General features: G+C 31.2%; 1 protein-coding gene across 1 annotated transcript in view; it reads left to right on the top strand.

Annotated features, from left to right (window-relative positions):
• The first annotated feature begins 3,504 nt into the window (after positions 1–3,504).
• LOC132736308 (serine/arginine repetitive matrix protein 1-like) overlaps positions 3,505–24,331 on the top strand; it is a 45,227-nt gene continuing 24,400 nt past the window's right edge. Inside the window, exons 1-4 of the mRNA XM_060723411.1 lie at positions 3,505–3,629; positions 6,503–6,584; positions 10,832–10,927; positions 23,015–23,108. Coding sequence (XP_060579394.1) covers positions 10,856–10,927; positions 23,015–23,108 — 166 coding nt within the window. The 5' untranslated portion in view covers positions 3,505–3,629; positions 6,503–6,584; positions 10,832–10,855. The remainder of the gene's footprint in view (positions 3,630–6,502; positions 6,585–10,831; positions 10,928–23,014; positions 23,109–24,331) is intronic.

Genomic DNA, 24,331 nt, shown 5'->3' with positions numbered 1-24,331 from the left:
ACCCCGTTGTAAACTATTTTTATATTCATAATCTTACATTAAAAAACAGGGCAATAAATGCAGGGAGATAATTCAATGTGTACATGTGAAATCGCATAGTTACCTCCCGTAAACAAAGTAAAATTAAGACCGTATAAAAAAATACATGTCAGTAAAAGCACAGGAATTGACATTCTATATGCAAATAATTAAAAAATAACGGCAAATATACCCTCTAGCTATACTGTTTATTTATAGTATAGAGGGGTATATTTGCCGTTATTTTTCAAATATTTGTTTATATTTTTCAGTTATAGATAGAATGTAAATCTCCTGTCTTGGGGTATCTTAGGGTAGTCTTGGGATAGTCTATGGTAGTCTTGGGGTCATCGTCGGATACCCACGGCCGAACCATCAACATTCATCTGCATGTTATGTGACATGTTTATCAATCATAGGTATCCGACGATGTCTTGGGGTGTCTTGGGGTATCTTCAGGTGTCTTGTGGTAAATAGACCGACAGATTTCTTCTAATATAAAAATTCTCAACAACGTCTTATACAAATTATTGTACATTTTCATCAAGTTTTGTGCATTCTAATACATTTTGTAGACATGAAAAATGAAACTATGTGTTTGGCTAACCTTGATATTACAAGTTTTTTCAACCTCAATTAAGCTCCTTCAAGTTTAATTAAGTTTGATAATATTTCATTTAGATGAAAGATATCAATTTCTGAGTGCAATATTGTCAAATGCGCAATCCTACGTGAGTGATTACAAAGCAATCAAACGATAAGCACGTATCATGCAAGAAAATTTAGTATATTTTTCCACCCCAACATACTGGTAAAAAGAGAATTGATAAATAGAAGTAATTTTCCTGACATCATATCGTACTTTCAATGTAATTGATCATGAAATCCTTCTAAGGTTATTCTCACTTCACCTCTGCTTTGGCATGTAAAGAAGTTATCAGATCTTTGCGAAAGTGAAAGCAACTGGTTTATACTGGTAAACTGCTTGACTTCACAGGAACAATGCGTTGGCTAATCTGTGCCGAAAGTGAACGTGTACATGACCTCTTTAGTGATGTGCATCTACATGTATAACTTAGAAAAGTTGACCATGATCTTTTCCCGAAAATTCGATATAAAATGCTTGTTAAATTTTAACCGTCCGTGCACTATTACAGTATATTTACCTTAGGCTATTCTCCACAGTCTAGTTTAGTCCTTAATTTGACTAATTAAGATGAAATTTTAGAGAAATGACTTAATTATTTGGCGCTGACGGAATCTAAAGCAGCTTGAGAAGTGAACCAGGTTAATCACATAAAAAACGGGAATCTGACGTAAAACAAAAATCTAATTTAATTTTAAAATAAGAAATCAATTTGTATGGGCTGAAGAGGATCGTGCAAACTTATGAAATATGAATATTAAACCGAAAGGCGCGTCTGGAGAAAATGTACGATGTAAAAGATAAAACTTCACTATAAGACAAAAAATAGAAAACAGAAACATAAAATGACATCTAAAACTATGAAGATCATTAATTGATTAAATAAAGTAAAACAACCATACGAAATAACTGGTAGGAGTTAACATATAGAAAGAAATTGGTAGCATTAATTAATAGCCTTAAATTACCGTGAAAGTGTTTTCCAAAGTCTCCGATAAGTCATTCCAACGGAACTGGACCACTGATAAGTAAACGGCGGGATCCGAAAGATGGTGGATTTCTTAAACAAAATAGGTCAACTATACATAGGGAGGAAATATCTACGGCTTATGCAGTGATCAGATAACCTTGCTTCTTTGGCCAATAACATGTGCCTAATATTGTCGTAGAGCTTACAGTACATTGCGTGGAAAACAAGTCATGTGATGGGTAATTCCCTGCGGTCTGGAGACCGCAGGGTATTGGTACGCGTTTAACTTTAGAGGCATGGAGGAGCACGTGACCTGTTTTCGGTACATGGAGGAGCATGTGATCTGTAAACCGTACATGATTGGTTAATTGATCTTTTCGAAAACCTGGCTAAATACCGTTTGCCGGTACGTTACGGATAATCCTCTAGAACAAAAAAACTATTACGTGATATTTTTAATTTTCTATAATTATGTTACCGTTTAAGGTGGAAAAACTTGAATGATGTGTTTGAAAATTATCAATGTTTATTTAATATGTATCTCAAAATGTTACAAACAATATATTGTTTATACTGAAAATCTACAAAATTAAAATATTCGTAGTGGCATCTGCCATAATAGATAGAGATATTTTCTGCGAAAACTTGTGTGTTTACTTTATTTTTTATTTTTTTATTATTTTTTTTTTGCTCGGAATTATTCATTAAATAGTAAGGCCTATTTAATCATTTTCTTAAAAAGAAATAATTGTTTTATGTTCGACGTTCTGCGGTCATCAACGGTCACCAGTTTCCAAAGGCCTTCTTCTATATTGATCGATTATTGTCAACTTTATTTAATTTTACCTATGAAATATATGGTGCTATATCAGTCAAATATATTTCATATTTTTTTAAAAATAAATATGAAATATAAATATGAAAGTGGGCGGAGTCAAAACTCATATTTATTTTAAGGGACTTCTTTCGCCATTTTGTTTGAAAAATCTGATAAATATAAATAACGTTTTTGTTGAATTTTGTTTTGAAAACTATCTAGAAAGATAGAAAATGGTCTAACTAAGAAAATAAATCCGAACACCAATATCTTTAATTCAGTCATTAACGCTGTGTAGACGTTTTAAAAATTGTTTACGTGACGTCACAATCTAGCGCTAAATATCGCGTGTAAAACAAGACGATACTTAAATTACTGCGCGCTGTATAATTGCAGTTGCGTAGCAGGCAAGGGGGTTCCTAACCATTTTTCTTTGATAATGAAATTAAATAAAAAGGTTATTTTTTCGTTTTTCGTGAAATATGGTATATATTTTCACTCAACATGATAAAATGTCTCATATTTTCACTCGCCGTCCCGGCTCGTGAAAATATGTGGCATTTTATTATGTTTCGTGAAAATATATTCCATATTTCACTCAAACGAAAAAATATCCTCTTAATATTCCTGATACAAACGTTTATTTATCCCCCCCCCCCAAACAATGTTGAAAATAGTTAAATGAAATATCTTTTTATCATTAAAAATGTTCCCCGCAGGAAACCATTTTACTTGTTGTTGTCTTGTCAGAATAGAAAAAATAAATGCAGTGAATGTGTATAAATTGAATGCACTTATAATTTCTAAAGAGTAGTCCAATTAATAAATATTTTCACTAATTATGGTATTAACTTATCAGCTAATCAGTTGTATAATGAAAAAAAAACATAAGCACACCTTATATACATAGAAGATGATACTTGTCTTAACTAGCTAATACATCTCATCATTGAAGCCAGGAGTTCAATGTTAAATATTAAAACATCTTTTCGCACTTGATGAGACCTGCCTCGAATTTTCCGTTTCGTTTCGCTATTAATGCGGAACCGAATGCAAGTAACCAATCAAAATGAAGCATAAACACATCGCCATCTTGAGAGTCAAGAGTGCATTGGTTTCCTCATGAAGAAAAGTCTAACATATTTTCCATATGAGCCGATATCTGTAAATTAAGACAGGTATGAAGCTTATTGATAACTTCATAATCCCCAAGAACATGTAGCATTCTATATTTTTCTTACATTTATTTAGAATTTGCAAGTTTAGACTAGTCTATGCACCATGTTTTGTGTGTGGATCCCTCAGCTCAACACCCTCGGCCCGAGTGACGGTGAATATAAGGACAAAACACTGTACTTTACTCTTTCATTCTTTTATGTTAATTAAAGATTGCACCGTCTTGAACTTAACTTGAAATATTAAAAAGTCCAAGGCTATTTTGTTGGGTTTTTTTTTTGGACATTTTAACTCGTGAACTTGACCTCCATGATGTCCCAGCCAAAGGTCGCAAAAAGAGATTGAACACAATTTTCAACGTTCTTATAATATAATCGCAAACATTAACAAAGGATCATATTAGTTTTATCGAACATTCAATATAAACTTGAGAAACCCGCTAATCATACAACCGCATAACTGACAGTTTCTTCTAGGTATAAACTTTATAAAGGTATGTCTTTATTTGTGAAAAAAATAAATTGCTGCTTTTCCCCATAAAAAAATTGGAATATAATCTTTGAGTAGAATCAATATCTGATGCTAAAACAATGCAAATTTAGCCGTTTTGAAATGATTTAATGTCCGATTTTAAAATTTATTACATGAATGAAAAGCTTGTGATCTTAGCTTCGTCTCAGTTAGTCAGTACTATATATTTCAAAACTTGTTAGATTCTAAATGTATTTAAATTTTGCCACAAGTCAGACCATTTTACATATAAATATAAAATCCTAGACCTGATTTAAATAACAATGTCCATTATAAACCTCATTAATGGCAGCACCTGAAATGTAAGGCATTTTAATGATGTTCTTAAAAAAGTTGTGATAACTTTGCAATACTTAACTTTAGATTAAATGTAGTTTTTTAATTTACAATATAGTTTTCTCACTTCTGTAAGTGTAAGTTTAACAAGTGGATTTTATTAAACCTTTAATTAAACTTTTTGTCTATGATCAAAGATCTTATAAATAAATCAGCCACATAACGTATTGGTAATAACTGGTGAATCTGTCTCTGAAATTCCCTATATTCTCTAATGGTTGGGGACCATTAAACATGAGTGCATGGATGGCATTGAAAAAAAAACCCTCAAGTTTTATTTGTTTTTTTCTTTGTTTAGTATAACTTGTTTATTTTCTTTAGTGGTTGCAGATCAATCAGTACTTAGCTTTTTTATCAGCAATAAGCGCATGTTTCTTTAGTACTTTTAAGTACTTTAATTGACATTAACTTTCTTTAATAAACAGAAACAGTATAGGTCTTACTCCATTACAAGAACATTGACATTGAAAATTCTGACATCAAAGAGTGCAATAATCAGCTATACTCTTGCAAAGGAACCAATAGAATACTCAAAATGTTTATGTGTTATGTTAAATATATAAAATTAAAACACCAAGCCATTATCTGGATTAAATAAAAGTCATACATATCTGTCTGGATATATGGTAATACTGTAGAGAGGACAGTTTGTGCAATTTTGATATCCCGCTGAACTGGTCTCAAATGCAAGTGTCAACATAATAGGAAGTGTTTTTTTTTCTCTACTTTGGGAATGGTGCCAGTACCAGACTGATTGGGGGAAAAATGCTTTACTTTGACTTAAATTGGGAAAAAAATTTATGCATTTTTCAGCTACAAATAAGATTAGTAATCATGAATAAAGATAACTAACAGCTTCCATTGTCCAGGTAGAACTATTGTGTGGTGATATGTGAATATGTTGAATTTAAATGATTTCAGAGAAATGACTTGGCCTTGTGGGAACTTTGAACAGCCATTTTGGGAATTAAAACATTAGAGATTGGGAATTTTAATGTCTATTTTCTATCGGGAACAGTACCCTTTTAGAGTAGTAGTTATATACAGAAAAAAACACTGATAGGAAATAAACAAACTAGCTCTTCTGTTTGGATAAGAACCTTGTTGTACTGTGTAAAATTTTCAGGTACCTAGCTTTAAAATTGTGAAACCTAAAAAGTTCTAAAAAGTTTCCGGTAACTCCGACTGATGGTCTTCGACCAGTACAGTAAATATTCACATTTTTGGTAGAAAATTCCACAAAGGAACTTACAGAGTCACAAACTTACCAATAGAAAGTAACTATGAATATACCATGTTCATCAAATTAAAAGAAAATGTGGAAAGGAACAGATTTTTGAGGCTGACACATCCAGTTGTAAATTTTTAATTGAAAATGTAGGATCCATTTGATGATCAAATTTTATCATCAAAGTGCATTTACTTGCAGCAGGGCTCTCGGTAGGGTCAGAATTTCACGAGTCAAAGACTTTAAGACTCTTTGACCAAAGTTTTCACAAGTCAAATCAGTTTTTTCTTGTGTCATTTGACTACATGAATTATTTTTATGTTTAAAAAGATTATTGTATAATGTATGCCAGGGAAGTCATTTTTCATTGAAAACACGGAAAAAAAATGCCTAGCTATATTCCTTCTATAACATTATATACATATGTAGGATTTGGTTGATTGAAAGTAATGATTGATGCATAGCTAAAAATTCCCATAAGGCATATGGCAAATTGACTCTTGTGCAGATTTTGTCATGAGTCAATTGTGTGCATTTCCTAATTTTCACAAGTCAAAACCCGGATACCCGTGTCAGTCGAGAGCCCTGCTTATAGAATTGAAGACCTTTGTCCATTTAGAAATGATAGGTACAGTAAAGAAGTTTGCAACTGTGTTAAAGGTAGGAAAATGGAGAAGAAATTAGTAAAAAAAAGGTGCAATAGTGAATCATTCACAGCGTGTCCAAAGAGACATAATATATAATTTCATTGATAAATATTTGTGTATTTCATTTTTTCAGGTATTCTAGATGACCTTTACAACTCGAGCATTACAGATCTTATTGCTTAACACTTTAGAAATGCTGGATTAACATGTCTCAGGTAATTTAATTTTTATGTGTTACATAAATCATTTTCATTAACAGTGGTTATATTAATTTGATGACCTAGGAAAATATGGAATTTTACATACATTGTTGTATGTATTATCAACATTTTTTTTCCAGATCATAATAAATAAATTTAAATGTTGTTTTTCATTAGAAGCCATATTTAAATGTATGCTCAAGACTTTTTCAACAAATTTGTCATGTTTGGAAAAGTTTTGTTATTTTGGCCTCTTTCCTTTCTGTGTGATAAATCGTATGTGTTGATTGTTGTAGACTGATATTATAGTGAATTGTACTTATCAATACTTTTCCTCTTTTAAAGTGGTTCACCTTCTAAATTAGTGTTTCAGAAAATTTAAAAATACTTTTAATTATTACCATTTGTTACCAATATGGTCAAGTCTACAAGCTAAGTGATTTGTCATTTTACTTAGCCCAAAGCACTTGCTATCAACAGAAGTTACATGTAACTTGTCAAAATATGCATATATAAATAAGTTTTTCTCCCGTAGACATAAGGTGAATAAATTAATAATTTAGAAAAATAAATGCTGTCAAATATTGCATGAATCATGCAAATTTATAATGTCACACAACATTTTGTAAATTTTGACCAATAATGATAGCCAATTAATAAATATAAATGAATTTATATGTGTAAGGCCATTTACACAATTCTTTTAGCGCATATTTTATGAAAAGTTTTTCATTATATACATGTAATTGTATACTTTAGCAATATTTGAAAGTTTGAAATTTTATAGACATCTTTTTTTCGTAAATTTATAAGCAAAATATTTGGTGAGAGAGAAAAAAACGATCCATATGCAGCACCATGTTAGGTTAGCCTGAATGCTATATTCACTGTCGGACAGCACTGGGTTTTAGTTCATCACTTGAGAACTTTTAGTGAGGAAAAAGCAAGTTTTGGAAAATTCTAAATTTGACCAGGACTATTAAAATAATCATTTCAGTATAATACTGATTTTAACCCAAGATTGATGCCAGGTATTTGTGCTTTTGATCCAACAGATCTATGCATTATGCACATGCAGTATGCACATTCATTATCTTAATTGTGACATGTGGGACTGGCTTAAATATATTCCTTTATTGAGAAAACAGAATTTTTGATTATTCAGCTGAAGTGTTTGGGGGTATATTTTAAGATTAATAACAAGTTTACAGTGCATGACCAGATGTTTTATTGAAACAGACATAAGTAGAGAGAACAGAAGAAAGATTTTATTTTGCCCTCAACACTTCCACTGCTCTTGCATATTTTATTAGTTTAACACTATATACTATAGTCTCATGATTGTGCTAGATAATTGATTGAAACTGGGGAAAAGCCTGGCTTTTTTTTAAGACATGCATTGCAGAGTACTGCCAGCACAAGTTAAACACTTTAAGTTTTAAATAACTTACAGAAACATGGTTTTAAATTTGATAAATTTAAGTAAAGTGAGATGTATGGACAGAAGGCATATTTGGGTGAAATTATATGTGTAGAAAAATGTTCCTACTATCTAAAAGAAATATTTTCTTTCTAAATAAACAGCTAGCTTTAGCTTGGAATATGGCAAGCATTTATATAATTTGTAAACCATGTTAGAAAATCATTCAGATTTTGTTTAGATGTTTTACTTGATTTGTAGAATACACTTTCAAGTACTTTAAAGTTAAAGTTCTTGTTTCTATTGTCATTGATTGAAATTGCATAAATAAATGGAATTGCCATGGGTATGGATTCCATATTGAAGTTTTTGAGCAAGTTGCAAGCTAGCCTCTTGCAAGTTTCATACCGGTAGTTTTATTCAACATGTTAAAAAAAAAATTTTAATCAAATTTTCACAAATTTAGTATCTATTAACACATACCCCAAAAATTTGGAGATAACAAAACATACATGTACATGTATTGTATCCTGGAGTAACTGACTTTACAAACTTTATAAAATTGTCTCACATGTGCTAAATTAGGCTCATTTGCATATATCAAATGTGGCTGTGCCATACCATTTTTACTTTGTCAGGAAAAAGTAAAAATTGGCTCATGTATGTTTAGTGAGCATATTTTTAAAATGTCCTGAAATCAACACAATGTTCTTTCTGATTTGGTGATGTATCCTTCCTTTGATCAGGTAAAGCTTATATATTATATAATACTAAGGCGACAGGCTGAGTGCACCTAAAGTGTATTATTTCTGGCACCTAATAAGATCAACTGTTGACATTTACATGTAAGGAAGATGGGTTGTTTCCTCTTTATATAAAAAAAATCTGAAGCCCTTTTACAGGACTTGAACCTATAGCAATTAGGGTTGAGTATTGTATAATTTCTCATTTAATGGATAAGCATGCACTAGGTGTAAGCTGCTAGCATGCGTTTTGGTCGTAAATTGTAAAATACAGACATTTAGTACATGTTGTTTATTCCCCACAGACAAGATTGTGTGAAATATTTTGCATTGGCGAATACTCCAAATAGTATAATGATGTATTGTCAGGCAAAAACTGGGCAAGCACCTGTTATTACTGGCATCATTAAGCAATCTTAGACTTAAATAATTTGCTGCTTGTCTGTGGGTTGTGAAAAAAAATATCATTAAATAGTAATTTTACCTATCATGTCAGAAACTGAAAGTATTGGTCATTTGTAACAGTCTCTTGTCATGCCATTATAATTAAAGTAGGAAGGGTACTTTGTTTTGCTTGAGTTCTGGTATTTATTGATCTGAAACAAGTCTGAAAATTTTACTGTGGCGTTTCCTGGCACCATTTACAGTTGAACTGGATACCTGTATGTTTGAGTGGCCAATAGTAAGTTCCATCCTAACCTAGTATTGATTTTAAGTCTTTGACCTTAGGAAAAAGTTAATTATATTTCTATATTTTAATGAGTGTAAGCTCACTTTCAGGGGCTGATAATTAAAAAAAAAACTAGGATGAAAACGTCCAATACTTTATCATCAATTTGTTTTAAGTATTATTCTATTTAGTCATGCAAAGTGTAAAAAGGTTCGCTGTGTTAGTTGAAATTTTCGTTCTTTGACTTTGTAAAAAAGACTTTGTAAAAAATTGCACTACTCCTGGAAACATCTTTAATTAGGGACACACCTAGAAGAAAAATATTGTCGGCTATGAACATTCTAATATCTATTTTCTACAGTGTAGTTAGCAATATTTCTAGCAATATTTCTAAGTATCTTATTGTGATCAATTTTATTCCAACCAGCAGAAGTTTTGTATCTTGAGACTAAATTTCTAATTTTGCTCAATTCAGAAAATTGTCGGTATTCTTTTTTTTCCCTTCGTTTTAGTAATTCTTAGGATAATTTCATTCATTGTGCAAGTAGGTGTTAGAAAGGGTGATGATAGTATGATAGGCTATATTTAGACGTATGTCTGTTGGGACTCGCAATGTCTGATTGAGATACATATAACTTGCATATAGTAGGGTAACTGTAAGTCGAAACTTTTGTGCTTTAATTTGATTAGGAACTGAGCAGAGATATATACCTATATTTATATCTATATACCAAATCTGTACAGAAATCAATTGAAATATAATCTGGACATTATGATGATTACATAGAAATTTATCAATGATTCAAATTGGTTGCGGAGGATTTCCGACATGGAGAAATGGTCATTTATTGGAATATGACTGTTTGACTGTTAGCAAGTTGAATATTGTTCAGGAATCGTGTTATCAGTATTTGTTCAAATTGAAGGGATCTATGAATCTTATCTCTAGTTCAAAGGAAGATAAGCTTTAAATTCTTGGCTATTTTTCAGCAGAAATGTGTAATTAAAAGATGGGTAGTTAGACAAAAGACAGTGGCAATGCCATTAAGATCTTGTTTATTGTTGCTTGTGTAAAATCGTGATGGATTTATGGTTATGATACATATTGCAATTTTTAGTAATAGAAATTTTCATGCATACATACATGGTTATCGACTGTCAGTAAATTATTTATACTTGTGCATGGATATACTTACATATACACATGATGAATCATTATATTTAAAAATATATTACTCAAAGATGATACTGTCACAGATATAGATGCAATTGAAAAACTTCTTACACATAATTGTAGAATTTATTTTGCTACATACTATTTAACTTTGTTTTCTTATCTCTACCACTTTTGATGTTTGTTTCATATACTGGATACAGATTTTATAACTGCACGAGATTTTGTTAATTTTAAATATTATTTCTTTTTCAGTGTTAATAAAGCTGGAAATAAACAATGGATCCTAAAGGTGATCGTTTAAGGAAGATACAGAGTGGTCAACTCAAATTACCGGAATCTGTTCTCAAGGTAATTCTTCGATCTTGCATTTACTGGCGTACATGTATAATATACATGTATACCTGCAATGCTTTTTTGTGTTTTTAAGAAATTTCAATCATCAAATTTCCTGCCCTAAAGAAACTGATTTAAGCTTATGGCAATTAAAAGAAAAGTCTTACAGTAGATATAACAGTGGCTGTCTGCATGTTTATTTACTGTTTACATGTAGTTAGATAAATGATTGTTGTTCACACCATTGAATGAATCGGCTCAATCGGGGATGATTTATTAAAGACATAGATGGTCGATAAACTTGTTTATTTGGCCAACAACATCCATGTTATATATGACATATTTTGTTGTTGTTTTTTTTCTTCAAGATTAGGAATGAAAGTGTTTTGATATGTTTTCTGTGTGAACAATGGACTTATTGTATGTTTAATTTGTTTATGCACATGTAATTAAGTTAATAACTCTTGAATCGTGAAAATTTGATTATATAAATGCAGATATTTTTCAACAGAAAGAACGGTGAAGAAAATAGGTATTGATTTAAAGTCTTTGACCTTATAAAGAAGTTAATTATATTTCTATATTTGGAATTTGGTATCCATGTATGTACAAAACAATGTATGTAAACCCTTTTAAAACTTGGAACTCATTTATTGTTAATGAAAAACAAGTAATGAGGGAACATTGGAAGCATCTGGTCGTTTATATTCTGTAAAAAGACTTTAAAGAGCATCCGTTGTGATCATTAATGCATACAATGAAGATCTTAAAATGTTCCAAAGGATGATTTATGTATAATATAATGTAGTTTAATATTCCTTCTTTCGAGCATTGTTACCCCAGACTTATATTAATTATGCTTATAACATGAGCTAGCTTGCAAAAAAGAACAATTCAGTGCACTCAAGTGTGGTACAGTGTATCCTTATACCCAAGGTTTGAATAAATTATCATGATAATTTGCTGTTATACTTAATACAATGCCTGATCACCTGTGCTTTGTATCACTGAAATACATACATATACTTATTTAAAACTATATAGAATTGGATTTTTCTCAAGAAAATATAAGCTTAAGACTGTAAGGAGGTTAAAGGAGTTTAAACCCTATCAGAGACAAGTGTTTTTTATGAGCAAGAAATTTTTCACTCATTGCTTAGTACTGGTTGGTTCTAGGAACAGATTCAAAAGTGTTTTAGAGTGTTTATAGCTTCCAACACAATTTTTAATAAATTTATATAAACTTCAGAATTTTAGAATTGTTTAGTTTATATTTTACATAGAGAAATTTATTAAAACTACTGAAACTTTGCACTCGTGCTAAATCGCTGGTACAAACAAACACATGATTTCTTTCTTTTGATATCCCTTCATACCCTTGATAATCATCTACCGCACTTTATTTCATGTTTTATGCATTTTACCAGACTGAGAAATCCCATGTTTGTTCATAATTTCACAAGATTTATAATGCACCCTTGAAAATTACCTGAAATAAATGTACATTTTAATAGCCAATTTACTGATGATTTTGTGCTGACTTTTTTTGCAAATGTCTTGTTGAATTACGAAACTTTGTGTCAATTACGAAACTTTGTGTCAATTACGAAACTTTATGTCAATTAAATGCATAGATTCTAAATATCGAGTAGAACAGGAGACTTGAGAGAGAGTTGAGTGGAGAGCAGACTATGTTTGGATAATGCTTGTCATTGATGAATGTCTTATTTTGATACTGTTAAAGACGTCAATGGAATTGAATTGTTCAAGATGAAAGATAATATCAGGATTTACTCGTCAACGGAGACAAGTGAATCCATCACCACCAGAAATAGTCATACATTCATCATTGTATATAGACTGTCTTCCTCAGGGCTTCTTTTCTCTGTTTATAAAGAAAGTCTCCTTGGCCTTTTATGTAAATAGGTTTAATCTTCGGTAATTTGCATGAAAGTAAGTTTGTTTGTTACTTGATTTATTATTGTATTTATATGGTAAAGATTAGAATGATTTTAATATGTCTAACTAGATAGACTAATACACATATATATACATGTATAATGTATTCATTATAACGTAGATGATGTTATAGGCTGTAAAAGCTGATAAATTTTCAAGAGGTTACTTTAGCATTTCTGGAAACAAATCAAATGGATAGAATATTATTTATATATCTATATTTTTATGTATTGGAGAGGTTTTAGTCACCCTTTTGCTGTTAAAAAGTCATAAATATAGCACCTTTTGAGCTTTACTGGTTAATTGAGGAAGACCTCAGGTGCTTCTCTTTGCTAATTATTGCAGGCATATGTGGGCATTTGAGAAGGGCAATCACTGACCTTTTTGTGATTATTGATATATTCTTCACTTAAAAGAGTTCAAAGACCAAAAGAAGTTGTATATAACAAAGAGACTTGCAGCATTGAATGCTTTTGAATTCTCATAATTTGTCCCCTTATTGCAGTAACAGGGTAACTCTTCATCTAATTTTATAGGAGTTAACCTGTTACAACAATAGGGTGGAAGATTGTTGAAGGAAATATTGACAAAATACTTGTATAATAATATACCAAGATAGTAATATGTTCCATTGAATCAATCCTATTTCAAGGTTGACAAAATGCTGATGATGTCTAGAGAGATGGAATTTTTACTTACATTTTTGCCTTGTACAGTCTGATAGAGACCTTTTACTTACATTTTTGCCTCATACAGTCTGATAGATTTTTATGCTAGTTGTTAAGTAAAATACTCCTCATCTAAAAAGGTTTAGTGTTATAATGAGATGCACAATAATGGATATTGTATAGATAAGGCAGTGTTGAGAGTGCCTTTATAGGATCCGATAAAAGTGATGTCGGACGTTATCAGTCCAAATTCTGGAATCGTTTCAGTACTTAATGTATTTGATTATGAATATGATGTAATTTATAATGTATCGTTAAAAGATTGGTATTTTTCTAGAAGAAAAAGTCTTAATTTCCTTCAGTTATCTGATGTTTTAAGAGTATTATTTTCCTTTTCCTTTCTAAACTTATGTGATAGACTTTAACATAGTCCATTATTAGTTTCACCAGTTGCATTCAGCTTATATTAAATGGCGGTTAAAATAATAATAATAATATCTTTATTTCCAATGTGGCCTTCAGGAGTAGGAGAACAACAACAACAGCAGAATATGCATGATGGACATATAATTACCAGATATATGCCCTTAACATGTATAATAAGACTACACAGTTATGATTAATCACTTTCATTACATAGCTATGAATTATGACTGACATTGAGTCAAGCTCGCTAATTGTTGTTTAATTCCAATGTTTAGATTACCAAAATCCTTTTTAGTAACATAAACAATAATGATTTGCTGTTACTGTTATAATGTCAGTGCAGAACGAATCCATTAAATTGAAATTTAGCATTGTAAAGATATTTCAATTGAGGGAAAGAGACGTAAGGGCTTAAATTGAAACAAATGGTTAATGGATACTTCTGGGAAGGAGTATGAAAAAAAACCTAATGTAAAATTGTTTTGCGAAAATTGCATGATTATCAGAGAGGTTGTTCGATAAGAAAACTGCCTGTGAAAAGCCAGTGTCAGTGAAGCAAAGAAAACCTGGTTTAATACGACTTGAGTTTTATCTGTTTTCTGCAAATAATTGGGGGAAAAAACTAAACTGAAACCTTGCACAGACGTTATTTCAGTACATTTTGTATATATAAATATGTTACTACATTAACCTATGGAACACCCTTTGATGTAAAATCCATACAGAAATAATGCAGTGAATGGCTGATGTAAAAACCTTGCTTTTTTGTTGCTATTTAATTTGCTATCTTGAAAGAGTACATCCATGATTTATTCAGCAATTGTGGTAATTTAATTCTAGTACAATGGTTATTTGATAACTGATAATTGTATCAGACAAAACTACTACTGGAAGAGGTCTTAACATAGATTTTTTCCAAGCAGTTTTACAACCCCTGCATTGCATGTCGAAAATACTTCAGTCCTAAGAAAGTGCCATGTCATGTCCTTAATTTTTGAAGCAATCAATGTCGTCGTCCAATTTAAAACAAAAAGGAGGGAGGAAAAAAAGCTGCGATGAAACGAGGAGAGTAGGCCGCAATTGGTTACTGTCGTTTTGTTTTTTCTCCAGTTTTAATTATCATTGATCGATGGCTGTTGAAAATAATGTATTTCAAGTTGTCAGTTACTTCATTAAAACTTCATGAGGGACTGTGCTGTCATGTCTTTAAAAAAAGGACGTTGCGCCCTTTTATGTTTAGAGGTTTCAGGAATGTTTTTTTCATGCTGAGCTGTTAGAAAGAATTTTACGTGTTCATGTGAAACATGTATAATGTAAATTTCAAGCATTTTTGGTTTCGCTTCTAAAGTTACAGACAATTAGAATAAGGATTGGTATAAATACATACAATTATGGACGGAGTGTCTCCTATTTATGATACTATGGTAAGAATATTATTTATATCAAGTATATTTATAGAAAGCATATTACATGATCATTTTGAGCTTTGAAGTACTTATTATTAGGTATAATGCTTTTTGGCACACCAGTCCTCAAATTTACATGAAATTTTTGTATGTATTATCATCAGTTGATGATGAAAGTAAGAAGTTTTATGGGGGTAGAAGTTATATTGTGATAGTTTGAGCTGTACTTCTTTTATGAGGCAATTTAAGGTGAACTTCAGAGTTGGTCAATAGTTATTATAGTGATATATCCTTCCCATTTCTCCATTGCTAATTTAAGGTAGGGCAATAGACTTGTATTGCTTTCAATTTAGAACTGTTCATTGTTATTTTAAAGGGACTTTTTACCTTAACCCAAGTTACCCTGCTTTGACCAGAAGTAATTAGCCTTTGCCACCAGTAGGGAGCCAGGTCAGTCACTAGTAAGGAGTCAGGCCAGTCGGCATGTCTGCATTTTGGCAAGGCTCTAAATTCAGTTGACTGTTTAAATTTTTAACTTATTATCCTCAAATAGATAATATGGGCTGAATTCAAAAAACTGAATCCAGACTTTTAAATGTTAGTTTAATGGTAAAATGAAGCAATGTTGACTGTGCAAGAACTTGCCTTGCTCCATACTGTTGGCATAAGCAATTCATTATGACTGACTGAATTTTCTGGTACAAAGTGCTGAAATTGAAATAGATTTGTTCCAAGGTTGGTTGATACACTAGTATATTAGTTTCTCTCACTAACATGTTCTACATTATTATAGTTGGTCAGCTGCCAGTTGTTCTTGTGCTGAATTCCAATTCTCACATAATTAGAAACATCGGACAGGAGCAGGTATATTTATAAGTTATATCTGTACTAGACTATTATTTCACAGTCTAGTTTACTTCCCAACCTGCCAGGAGACAGAGTGGAGGAAACTTTTCTTGGAAATACTTTAGTATCCAAGTTTTTCATTGTTCTTGGCCGATGAAATTGTTTATTGATATATCCTGTTTAATCAGACCAATAACTAATTAGGGATGTCTGATAAATATCAAATATATATATGCATATATAAAATCAATATATTGGTAATTAATATTGATATATTGACAGATATTGTCATGTGAGTTGTGGGATTGATTTTGTACATAACTGCTGAATAATTTTGTTTTTCTGAGTGCAAGCAAGGTTGTTGTAAACTCATAATGTATAAAGTAGAAAATACAATAGTCAGGCAAGTGTACAATTTAATTTGAATTATAAGTACAGTGTTTTAATTCTTTTACTATAAGTTTCTTTATAATCCATCTTTGCCTCATACAGTAAGATGAAAGGGCATTTTGGTCAGGTGGTGAGATTCAATGCTAACTTTGATCATGAACCTGTAACCCGTGCCTGTTTAAATCCTTGCAAAGGCCATTGAGAATCTAACAACCTGGTTTGCTTACCAGCTTGCTGAACAGATTGTCTGTGCAGGTTTTTTTCAGGTGTCCATTAATTTTTGTGCTGAAGATAATGTTGGGAGTGGCCCCTAAATAAAACCTAAACAACCAATCCATAGCAAGCAAGCCAGATTATATGCTTCTCTACAGCCCTTGCAAGGATTTGAACAATTCCTTTATAGCAGTATAGCTTGAAACTGATAGTATATGATATAAGTCAACAAAATAACAAACAAAAAACAAGATTCATCTTCAGATGTCAATAGCCTTTATTGTCGGGAGTGGTATTGGTGCCTTCAATGAAGAATGAAATTTGTTTAGTCATAACTTGAAATATCTTAAATTATTGGAGAGGCATCATTAGAATGGAATATTGATAGATTAGATAACGGAGGCAGCAAAAAACGTGGCATGACAAATGAAATTTCTCTTGTTATATTCCTCGAAGCTATATCAATGATTATTGCATGTTGTTTTCTTGTTGTATTGAATGTCAGTTTTAATGTAGAATAAAAAACTGTATTAGTTTCTTAGCAGTGAGATGATTACATGTAAATTGGTGTTACAGTATAATGTATTAGACATTCAGTCCCCACATGTGATGTTTTCATATTTCTTTTTATGATTTCAGTGTATTTATACCGACCATTGTTATTATCAATGTAAAGGTTCCATGCTTCTATTGTAACGTTGAAAACTGATTAATCTAGGGGAAATTAGAAAATGTGATTTTGTATGTTTGTAGATGGCTAAATATACAGTTCATACAACGTGAATAAAGTAAATAGTAAGATGATAATGAAATTACTTTTTTGGGCAAGTGCTAGCCTACTAAAAAATTGTAAAGAAGTACTGTTTACTGATTTATGTGGAAATCTCTTATGATTGGTACTTAGTGATTTACTTAGAATTATAAAAAAAAAAATCAGCACTCACAAAATGATGAGGGCTTAAGGGGGCCTCAGTGGTTAGAGGCCCCTGACTTTAAAGCACTTGCCCCTCACTATTGTCGGTTTGAATCCCCCCTCTCGCATGTTAGGGGACCCATTCTGGTTAGGAATTATCCAGTTAAAGCTATGTCATTGCCAGCTGATGTCTGAAATAATTCACTGAGGGGGCACCTTTCAGCCAATGAACATTACAGTGTTTTAAATGAGACTTAAAACCCAAATAAATAAATGACAAATATAAAATTAACAAGAAACCTTAAAAGTTGGACTGAGAAAGAGAGAGATTCATTAGTATGTATTGAAGTGTTTATATCTAGCTAAAATGTTTGATATTAGCTCTTGAGACAGGAAAAAAAGCATTTGTTTGATGATGCCAAGAGTTACATCATGGAGTCTTGTAGTTGTGGATAGGATGATAATTTATACCACATGATGTGGGTGCTCTATTTTGGATATACCACATGGTCATTTATTGTATCATATCCAACATGCATAACTTGTATCAATAGTTTTGGTAGAAGAATTGAATGATTCTGTGATAAGTGCATTTTGGATTAAAGTATAGATATTCTTCAATAATTGAATCTGTATAATGTGTATTGATGATCTATGACGGGGAAAAATTATATTTCTAATAAGGTTAGTACCTTTTTTCCTCATTTCTTTATGTACACAGACATGCATGTAGGTAAAATAACAATAAGAATTATAACAACAGACTTATATGGGATACAGATTGCCTTTTGGCTTTATTAACAACATAGAAAAAAAAGACGTAGGAAAAAAAGCCATGGAAAGTCACACTTGTTCCTACAAACATGGGATTTCTTTTCATTTTTTTCGGCTGAGCTCTTGGAAAGCAAGAAGGAAAATATTTGTAGACATTTTGTCTGCTTTCTTGATTTGGTGAGACATTGTTGTAAGGTTTCTTAGCTCTAGTGTTTGACAATAATTTGCAGGAGAGATAGTTTCTTTTTTGAACTTTTTTTTTTTAATATTTACATTATTGCTTTATATTTGTTAGATTGACACTGTAGTGCAAACAAGTTCTTTATGGTAAATGTTGTGAAAATTTAAATTAGAGATTAGAAATATTTCAGCACTGTCTCAACTTAGATTTAAGTCTCTAAGAGCAGTCCTAGATAATAAACAAACTATATTGTAATACTGCCTGGCATTAGTGACTTATTAAGAGTCAGGTTTTCCTGCACATTGATACAGTCTTGACTTAGTCTACACTTTTTGCTATGTTGTATTGTTGAACTTAGTGTGGGTGGGTTGAATAAACAACTACAAAATTACTGTGCAAAAAAATTGTGATAAAAAAATTCGAACATCTTATTTTCAACTGGAGAAAGTTATGGTTTTACATTAGAGAAAAAAGTTTAGAGGTAAATTCAGTTACTGAACATGTTAAATAGTGAGAGAAAAAGGGTATTGATTTATCTGCATTGCTCAAGTGTCCCAGGATAGTAATGTTACTGACGTTGGCACAAATGTTGCCACATTTGAGCAGGATATCTTTATAAAAACATGTCATCTTGGTTTTAATATTAGATGTCTTAACAGAGACATGCTGTCATTTTTTTGAGAGTGAGGAAAGATGAAAAAGGAAGGGAAAAAAACAACAGGACAAAAAAAAACTGTATTGAAGTTAGTTTGTATTTCTGGTGTAGTATTTAAGTTAGTTTGCATTTCCAGTGTTGGCTGGCCTGGCTCTACTGGTGCCAAAGGCTTGTCACTTTCACTTTCAGCAGGAAAACGGTTTGAGTAGCCATTTCAGCAATCAAGTCAAAAATGGCCGAGTGGTTAATGCTTCAGACTAGTAATCTATGGATCACAAGCTGTGCGGGTTCAAAACCCCATTACCAAGCTGCAGACTTCCCGAAATACGTCGGTCCGACGGACATGTCCGATAAAATTTGATCAGGTCCGACAATTTTTTATTCCGGATCGGTCCGACTGTCCGGCTTTTATCCAAGCCGCATGTATACAAAATGGCGTCGCTAAAGGTGCCAAACCTTGGAAAAACCGAAAATCTACGTCAGAAGAGTGCACAGAAAAGCAATAAAATGATGAAAATATTAGACCTGAGACAAAATTTAATGAAAAATGAAAGCAGAGCCATGAATCATTGGTGTATGACAGGGAGGAGATGAAAATGCGCTGTACGGATTGTGCCGATTTTTACGGCGAAAAAATAAAAAACAAAAAGTGTCTTAGAAATATAAACACAAGTTTTTCTTTGATTTTGATCAATTTTATTTGGTCCGACAGATTTTGTTTCGGTCCGACAGATTTTCATGGTTTGTCAGACCGAATGTCTGACAGTTTTTTTCAACTTTCGGGAAGTCTGAAGCTGTTGTTTACTTGAGCAAGAAACTTTACACTTATTATTCAGTACTGGTTGGTTCCAGGAACTGATTCGAAAGTGTGTGTTTAAGCTTATAGCTTCATACACATTCAAAGTAAAATAAATTCTGTATAAACCCTGTCAGATCTTTATTGTGTTTCAGTAATAATTTTTTTATACAAATAAGTTAAACTGAGCCAGTATATACAAAGTATCACAGTGTAATATGGAAACTTTTAGTCTATTTAACTGTATTGACATTACACTATTTATTCTATATTGAACTAAGACAACATATACATTGTAAATAATGACTGAACAAATTATACAGTGATCTTTGTAGACTAAATGGCTTTCTATTTCTCTTTGTTTGACATTGTTTGAGAAACATAAAAGAGATTGCAAATAGTATGAATAATTAATCAAGTTTAACAAGCCGAATACCAGCTGGTAAAGTCTGACCTAATACATGTAACTGTTTACATATTGATCGGAAAATGTAAAGGTATTTTCAAAATTTTATCCATAGAATGGATTTAATCTTTACAATATTAAGATAAGAGTAGACAAAATGTATATATAAAATCTACAGGGTATTATAGAACAGACTGTGTTTACATAGTTTAATTGTAGCTATATCTGAAATCTAAGATATATATGTTTAAATACTGCCATTATTGTATTTTATAGCCCGTGTTCAAAGTTCATATAGGCGTAAAACATTTTCATTTCTTCGACCAAGACAGCTTTATGTTTTCAGGGAAGTTTATTAATGGATTGTCTTATTTTAAACCTTCTACACAACATGGGACATTGTTTCATGAGGATTTACGGTATAGTTCAAACATATATCAATTACAAAATGTGAAAATGATAAAGTTAAGGACAACAATAGCACCTCTAAAGTATTTAATCTTTATTAAAAGTTCATTAATTTTAGTCTTAAGATTGAAAGGTTAGGAAGTTAAATTTAAGTTGGAAATTTGATATTGTCCCCATCATAAAATGGAATTCATGATCTTTTATTTCATTACCATTTAGCCCAATCGCTGTGACCTTTTAAATTACTTATTAGATATAATTATTCTGCAGTGTAAAAAGGTTACAAGAAGTCTGTAACTTGTAAATGTATATAATATATATTTTGAATATATTTTTCTGAATTGTCTTTTTGATTGCAGTGTCGGCTAGCTCTAACAGGGTTGTTATTCTCTGTTTTTATTGAGCTAAATCCAATCATTCAAATTATGCTCTTTCAAGATCTAAGAATTTCTGTAGCAAAAAAAATTAAATTTTAATATGGTTTTGATAAAAGATACAAACTTTTCTATCTCTTGAACAATATCCAGGGCAATCTTGCAATTTTAGCTCAGTAAAATTAACAAAAAGATTCTGTTTGTTACCAAATATGATAGACTGATTCTGTTTGGTACCAAATATGATAGACTATGATATTATTTCAAGTACAAACTGTATTTTCGTATATACTAAATTATATTTTTTGAAATCTGTTGAACCAAAAGCCTGCTGACGGCTACAGAATCTTCCAATGCAACCAATGTAGACCAAGTTCATCTGGCAGATATCCGGCACATCTGTGCCAGCTGATCATAGTCTGCACAGTTTGCTTTTCAGTATATATTTTGAAATTTTCCCTTAAAATGAAGATTGGTTTATGCCCGGATTGAAAGATGGACAAGTCCACTTAAGGGTGGTACAGAGTAATTATCTTTTGATTTTAAGTAGGATCTAATTATTACCTTAATTTTTTTTAGGTAAACAAAGGTATAACTTGGCATTCACTTCTATGTATTGTAGCAAACTGGATTACTAGTAATTGTAGCAGTAACATGTGGCAATTCAATTTGCATTGCAACATTGCTTTAATTGTAATAGCTCTAACCAATCAATGAAAGTGTACATAATGAGAAGTATTGGGTTTTTCGGGATATGACAGAGTTTTAATCTTCACTGCTCTATGTCTGTCTGTTTAAATATTTATTTTTTCCCCTGTGCATTCAGGAAAATTTTTTTATTTGAACATAGATATTTTTGAGTGTTAGATGTTTCCATGCCTTAGGGATTTCTTTGTTGGATTATTTCAGTTTTGAGATGAATTCTCTCTTGGGTGAGAAAGTGAAGTTTTGAACTGTTTAGACTGTTAGGAATATGGATTTTTCTGAAATGGAAATTGATTGAGCAATTTTCTTTCTTTAGATTTTTTTTTTAATTTTTTTTTTTTTTTTTTTATTTATAAGGTGGCTTTATTTCTGTTGTAAAAAATATAATACAGCTTTCATCTGTTTACTTTGTTGAGAACTATTGTATTTGAAGTGAACATATTTGATTTATAATTGTATAGTAAGAAGTTATATAACTCATCAAAATTTATTATAAATTACCTTTTTTATGAGCAATATTGCGTCACATACAAATTGAAAGTTTTTAAGTTTGAACGTGAAAAGAAAAGGTTAACGTTCTTAACAAATAAAACCAGTCATTTTGTATCTTTTTGTCATTGTATTGTATTATGAAAGTGATGTAAAGGTTTTCATCAATTGATATAAAAGGAAATCCACTCGGGACGGACCGAGTGAAAATCAATTTAAGGAAATTAAAAACATGAACATGGATGAGTTGGTTTATAGATTGAATTAAATCTACTGACAATCTTAGCTGCTGTAGAACCAGGAAGAAACACTTAATAAAACTACAGGATTTAATGAGAAACATTTCATAATAAAACCCGCTATGTCTTAATGTGTGAATAAACATAAATGATACAAACTTATACAGGATTTGTTTGAAATTTGCTGTCTGTTAGCGTTTGACATGCACAGTGGATTTATCATTGTATAAAACGGTGACGTTGTTTATTTTCAGAGTAACAATATTGTGTTGACTGCTGATAAGCCGATTGGCGGGGGAGGTGGATGTTTAGAGGGTGGACCACGTCCACGACCAGCAGCTAGAGAAGGTATCTCCATATGTTGTTGTTGTTGTTTTGGTGATTAAAGAAGAAAAAGCAGTACAGACTTTTTCATTTTTCATCTGTCAAAAATATCTATGTTATCTGTGATTTATCTGTTCAATATTTCATCATATTTGATATTTTCTTCTGGTTTCCTATGTAAATAGTGGATTTCCTCCTCGCAAACTGATCAAAATTGATAGCTTGATGGGGATATATTCACTTTATATATATAGAAAAAAACAAAACATTTAACAGGAGGTCAAGTTTAGTACAGGCTCAGCAGTATAAATTTTGGATTAAAATTGAAATATATTGTTATTGAAGGAATTTTCATATTTTTTATATATTATAAGTAAGACTTACAAATGTGTAAAACAGTGTATTTTAATGATATCATAATTTATAATGTACTAGCCCGATAACAAGGAAGTTTTGTGTGAGTATAAAGATATAACATAGATACAGACAGCGTAGTAATATATGTTGAAAATCTGTTTAAACAATACAAGGAAAATTTTATATCCTTGTTTTTGGGGTGAATTCACTTCATTATTTTTAGATTTGGATGTTAGAACAAATTTTACATTTCTTAACTGTCAATGTTTTGTCATTTTTGGGAGTGTTTAAAATCTGGATGATGTGAATATTTTGATATACATATTTGTAAGAAGTTAATGTTGATCACAGTTTTCCATGAAATCTGTTATAACGTAACATTAGGCCAACATTTTTTTATTAAATGTTTTACGGGACATTTTTTTAAAACATTGGGTCGGGGGGATAAATAAAAATAAAAATAAAATTCATTTTTTTTATCAGTCGACCACAAAATAAAAATAAAATGAAAAAAAAAAGGTTAAAATTTTTTATTTTCAAACATATTTTTAAGATTCCAAAAACAGATTTTTTGTTCATAAAATCAATGATTTTATAGTTTTGAAGTATTTTTGACATAATTTTAAACAAAATAATTGAAAAAAATGCTTTAAGTCACTTTTGCTTTTGTTTTTAGTAGCTATTTAATGCTGATCTAGTTTCTATTAGTTTTGTCTTTTCACATTTAGGGCAAACATGCAACACAACTCCAAATTCATTGTTTAGTCCCTTCATTTAAAGAGTATCCAAACAAGGTCGTATTGCCACTCTCAAGCTTTACTGACACAAGCTTGCAACCAGGTAGAACCACCAACCTATTATAAGCTTACTGATAGTTTCCTCATGGGAAT

The sequence above is a fragment of the Ruditapes philippinarum genome, unplaced genomic scaffold, assembly GCF_026571515.1.
Source record: "Ruditapes philippinarum isolate M1 unplaced genomic scaffold, ASM2657151v2 ctg1026_1_1_1_1, whole genome shotgun sequence".
Taxonomy (NCBI): domain Eukaryota; kingdom Metazoa; phylum Mollusca; class Bivalvia; order Venerida; family Veneridae; genus Ruditapes; species Ruditapes philippinarum.
The sequence above is the reverse complement of the archived record's forward strand: the minus strand, read 5'-3'. Positions and strand labels throughout refer to the sequence as shown.